Source organism: Buceros rhinoceros, unplaced genomic scaffold (genome assembly GCF_000710305.1).
Source record: "Buceros rhinoceros silvestris isolate BGI_N320 unplaced genomic scaffold, ASM71030v1 scaffold5211, whole genome shotgun sequence".
Lineage (NCBI taxonomy): Eukaryota > Metazoa > Chordata > Aves > Bucerotiformes > Bucerotidae > Buceros > Buceros rhinoceros.
The window spans coordinates 1-5,196 of record NW_010392373.1 but is presented as its reverse complement, the minus strand read 5'-3'; the positions used below and the strand labels follow the sequence as shown (position 1 = coordinate 5,196).

General features: G+C 48.7%; 1 protein-coding gene across 1 annotated transcript; it reads left to right on the top strand.

Moving 5' to 3' along the window:
- The first annotated feature begins 1,101 nt into the window (after positions 1 to 1,101).
- LOC104500730 (transcription factor HES-5-like) lies at positions 1,102 to 2,020 on the top strand. The gene is made up of 3 exons (XM_010144432.1): positions 1,102 to 1,164; positions 1,469 to 1,649; positions 1,779 to 2,020. The coding sequence occupies exons 1-3, from the start codon at positions 1,102 to 1,104 to the stop codon at positions 2,018 to 2,020; spliced, it is 486 nt and encodes a 161-aa protein (XP_010142734.1).
- Positions 2,021 to 5,196: the final 3,176 nt, after the last annotated feature.

Below are 5,196 nucleotides of genomic sequence, written 5' to 3'. Positions count from 1 at the left end.
CACCATAAACCTCTGGCTGTGCACTTGTAGGACACAGACGGCAGGAGCGTTAACTTCTCCAGCCGCAGGCGCCTGCTGCGGAACGGCCGTGATCTCAGTGCAGAGACCGGCCCGGGGAGAATGAGGAGGAGTCGGGAATTTGAGTTCTGCTAAGTTTATGGGCTATGTAAGTTTCTTCTGTGCTCTGTTTTCCTCTGTGCATAGATTAAATGAAAATAATGAGAGTAAAAGGTGTTTTGGGAGGAAGTGAGAAAGTAGCATAGGACTGATCCCAAAACACCCCAAGATTTTCTCCTTGTGGATTTATCTTACAGGTGTTTGAAAACAGACTCATAAAGTGCTGTGACGTGGCTTGAGAGTGTTCTAAAGAGCTGCATAAAATACCAAGGGAAGAGAACAAAGATCAAAACAGAAACCATTTCCATTACCTGCATATACTTACAATTAAATATATTTATTTGCAGAAAGCCAAACAGGAAAAGGTGTTTTCTCTTTCACGTGGGCAAAACTGGTGTCACAGTCACCTGAGGGAGAACAACTGACTCTGGCTTACGGAGCAAAGTGAGTGGATTTAAAGAAACTCTGCTCTGCATCTCAGAAAGGCAGTTGCCTGCTTCAGCGTGTGCCTCCATGCGTCCCCGCAGAGGAACACAGGCCCACGCAGACGCCGGTCCGCAGCAGTTCATTTCCCACCATCAGCAGCTGACCTCCCCGCGTCTGAACCCGAGGCTGCGTCTGGAATGCTATTGATCCGCGGCATTAGTCAGCAGCCTTTGCCCATTGAAGAGCAGCTCTTTCCCAGCTTCTGACACGTAATTCTGATCCCGGCCCTTCGGTAGCACGCACTCCCCACCTGCTCATCTGGGAGAAGGTCATTATCCCCAGGCCATTCACTGCCAATGGAGCATGCAAGAATAGATGCTTCTCCTATTGTGCTGCCCATCTCCCTGATTGGCTGTGGAGTGTGGGAAACGCCACCAAGCCGGGGACCCACAGGCGCTCTGTGAGGTTGTACAGTATAAATATCGGGCAGAGGCAGCTTCCAGCAGCATGTTTCTCCGGGATTTCCACTCTGAGACCTTCCATCCTTTCTCAGGACAGATGGCTCCCAGCACTGTTTTCATGGAGCCCGACAACCTGCTGACACCAAAGGAGAAAAACAAAGTAAGTCCAGCCACACTCTCCGCTGTTCTCATGACGGTTTACACCAGCCAAGAAACTGGTCCCCGTTGTTGAGGAGCAGTGCTGGGCAGCAAACAGTCCTGTGCCACGGCAGGGAGAAGATCCTTCTAACAACAGCTCTCTTTTCCTTTGCTTTTTACAGCTGCGGAAGCCGGTGGTGGAGAAAATGCCAGCCAAGAAACTGGTCCCCGTTGTTGAGGAGCAGTGCTGGGCAGCAAACAGTCCTGTGCCACGGCAGGGAGAAGATCCTTCTAACAACAGCTCTCTTTTCCTTTGCTTTTTACAGCTGAGGAAGCCGGTGGTGGAGAAAATGCGCCGTGACCGGATTAACAGCAGCATCGAGCAGCTGAAACTGCTCCTGGAGAAGGAGTTTCAGAGACACCAGCCCAACTCCAAGCTGGAGAAAGCCGACATCCTGGAGATAACGGTCAGCTACCTGAAGCAGCAGAGCCAGCTGCAGATGAAGAGTGAGTATTGAATTTTGTTTTCAGCCTCTGGATAACCGCAGCTCTGTGACAGTTTTATGAACCTCTAGCCAGGAGCAATTGCTCTAAACTGTTCTTTCTTCCCCATCCCTCTTTTCTTCCCTTCTCTAGCTGCAGGGTCCTTCCACAAAAGCCCTCAGTTTGACTTCCGAGAGGGCTATGCCAGGTGTCTGCAAGAAGCTTTCCATTTTCTCTCTCTTCATAAAGTCCGAACTGAAACACAGACCAAACTTTTAAGCCACTTCCAGAAGAGTCACTCAGCTGCTACAGAGGCCGCCTTTTCCCCTGGCTCCCCCAGCGCCCTGAAGCAAGCGTCTCCGAAAGGTGCCAGTACTCTCTGGAGGCCCTGGTAGTCAGGGGAGCCCTCGCTTCATGGACCTTTGCCTTTTCCAGTCCAGAGGACGGATCTGACTGCATCGGGCAGTCCAGCTCTGATCCTCTCTTCTGTAGGGAATTTTACCTCCCGTGTGTTTTATTTATGTGTGAAAAGAATGGCAAGCTTTTGACTTTTATGGGCCAAAGCTGGGGCATTCCGAGAGGTGCTGAAGCGGTGTAGGTGCTGCTGCTAATGGCACACAGCATGCTGCCCTGGCAGGGTGGGTGACCTCAAAGTGGAGGAGGATGTTTTGTGAATGTTACCATTGTGACAGTCGAGAGTTGCTGTAGGAGAGTTTTCTCCCCTTGTGCCCGTAAGAGCCATCGGCTTTGCTCCAGCCTGACTGGCAACGCTTGCTTGCTCAGTCACGCCGGAGGACAGATTTACTATCCTTTGGTTCATGCACGTTTGATTAAAATCAATTTCTCTCTGTTTGCTCATAACTTGTGCAGATCCAAGATGGTTTTTGGTTTGGTTTGGGTTTTCCCCAATGACCCTTTCATAGTCCTAGTCTATAAAGTGCGAGGGATGAACAGAACTAGGGAACTATGTGGAATATTTCTACTATTGTGCTGCTTTTTTCAGTTTAGAAAAAGAGTATGTAACTGCTTTATGTTAAAGAAAAGGTAGTACGTAAAAGGCTTGATTTGTCAATGTTATACATTTTGGGTGTAAGCTATGCTTTTTCTAGCATTTTCATTATAATAATGATTTTTGTCTGTATTGAGTGGTTTAATTCATGGTGGATGGTGTTTCTCCCGCTACCGGGACAGCCTTATGGCTCTTGTGCATACTGTGTATGCGTCTCTGTGGAAAGCAATAAAATGCATTTGTGTGCAACTTCTGTCTGGGTCCTCTGCCTCCGAGGGACATGTGCCACCTGTGCCCCTGAAGAAGGCTCCTCTGTTAGTCTTCTAAAGAAGTGGGATGTTTTATGCAGCGACAGGGGCTCGCATTCTCGCCTACTCTCTAGATTCTCATGATTTGCATCACGTGAGTAGCTTACACCCTTAACCCCAAGAAGGAACAAGTGCTACTGTCACGCAGATCCTCTCAGCTGAATCACACTGAGCATGTCCTTAGCCACTGCCCCGCTGTCCCTCACAAAACCTTCTCCCCTGAGGAGCAAAGCCTTGACCCTGGCCGTCTCGGCTCCCTCCAGGCAGCAGCCCGAGTTCGAATCCTCCTTTCACACTTGTTTCACTCCTTTCACAATTGTTTCACCTCGTCCTGAGAGGGAACAAACGCAGTCACTGCGGTCCTGTGTATCCTCTAATGACTTACTTCCCACATTCTCTTCTCGGAGAGCCCAGAAGGGCAAATATAAATATATGCAGTGCATAAATATAAACCGTCCCACGAAGCCTTGGGGAAGGGCTGTGCTGCAACACGGCCCAGTGGCCACAGAGCCCTGGAGGTCCTCGGATGTGGCTGGGTGGGTGCTGCACTGGTAGGGACACACAGACCCCAGTAAGTTATGGGATGTTTTGGCTAGAAATAATATATAACCCAGTTATGTCAGGCAGAGATCACCCTCTGCTTGCTTGTGCAGGATTTGTCTTTGGTTGTGACAAGGAGTGATTTGTTCTGCCACGTTTTATCACCGGTTTGTCAGATAATCTGCTTTTCACTGAATAGGGACGGTGGGGTCTGTGGTAGGGGACGCTGTGGAGTGACAGGGCCCCTGTACACTCTTTTACTCCAGAGTTCTTGGCGGTAACTTTGTAAAGTGATACCAGAATTTCATTTGGGGATTTGAGATGTTACTGTAGTGTTAATAAAAGCAGTGGTAATGTCAAGACGTTGTTACTGTTGTCCAGGAAGTGAATTGGCTTCTGGTGCAGAGAATGTGCTATATAAACGTCTGTAATTACACACAACGATTGCCCAAGTACTGAGAACACTAGAAGGTCCTTCCTGCAAAACATTTGTGAGATACAGACAATTTGTTAATATTGCAGGGTGAACACAACTGTCTGAAGGTAAAGCCCTTGCAAGTTTGTAAATGAAGTTTTAACTTTTTTTATTTTTAGCCACCAGGGGCCACGGTGGAATGCTGTGGGATGAATAAAAAGTCGGTCCAAGCAGAGCTGGAGGGTTTTGCAGGTTCTCTGCTTCACGTGATTTTGCTTGCTTCATTTTAACAGTCAGCTATCAGACATCCGTCAGTGCTGGAGACTTCCAGTGTCTGTGTGTGATACTGTAAGCGTCTGTGGACAGATGAACAGGGTAACTTGATGAAACATAGAACAGTTTTTTGCCAGCAGGACCTTTAATTCTTTTGAGTTGTGTAATCCGGTGCAAAAGCTGCTCTCTATCACTTGTCTCACTAGTGTTTGAACTGTAGCTGCAGAGGATCATTTAAGCAATTCCTTGGTGCTGTGAAATTTAGGAGCCCGCAGGTCTGTTGCTACCACTTCCCCTGAAAGGTTTTGCCCACACAACCCATTACTCAACATTTTCACTCTAGAGTCCTTTTCAAAAGACACCACTGGTGTTTTACTGACGCTTGACGTGTTCTTTCATTGATGCTTCCTAAAGGCAGAGCTTTAGAAATAATCAGTAAGAAGGAACAAAGCGGTTTCTCTGTCTGATGCCTTCAATATTGCTTAAATTGGAGTAGTATCATTACACTGAATGTACGAGGGAATATTAGCTTTAATTCTGGCCACATTCTCCAGGTGGCTCATATGGGTCTGGCATGTCATCACTGGGAAAAAACACCAAACAAATAGGGATGAAGCCTTAAAAGTATGCAGGCTGACTGGAGCACAGACCAGCATGCTACTGGAAACAGCTTGGTAACGCTGTGTTGTGTTTTGGTTTTTGTTTTACAGGGGCAGAATTTGAATGGTGTGTCCGACAGAGACATCTGGCTTGAACCAATGTCAGCAGCAGAGGTAGGCACTTTGGGGGCTGGTCACGGAATTTCTCAGCCAGGCATCCTCATCCTCCACAGCTGTTTTCCGTAGGCTGTTGTTTTCCCGTTAGCCTTGTCTGTGTTTGCCAGCACGTCTCCATGAACAGCGACGCAGACAGCGCCCCGGAGCCGGCGTGTGGGGTGGCCCAGCTCTCTCCCTGCGGAACCTCCGCTGGTGTCACCGGCCGGGAGAGGCGGAAAGCGGAGCCTCGGGAGCGGGGGAGCCGCCGGCT

What these genes read in the sequence shown, in the direction of transcription:
- LOC104500730 (XM_010144432.1), top strand. Translation starts at nt 1,102, where the DNA reads ATGGCTCCCAGCACTGTTTTCATGGAGCCCGACAACCTGCTGACACCA. An exon ending in CACCAAAGGAGAAAAACAAA is followed by an intron (nt 1,165 to 1,468) that starts GTAAGTCCAGCC and finishes TGCTTTTTACAG; the next exon opens with CTGAGGAAGCCGGTGGTGGA. An exon ending in GAGCCAGCTGCAGATGAAGA is followed by an intron (nt 1,650 to 1,778) that starts GTGAGTATTGAA and finishes TCCCTTCTCTAG; the next exon opens with CTGCAGGGTCCTTCCACAAA.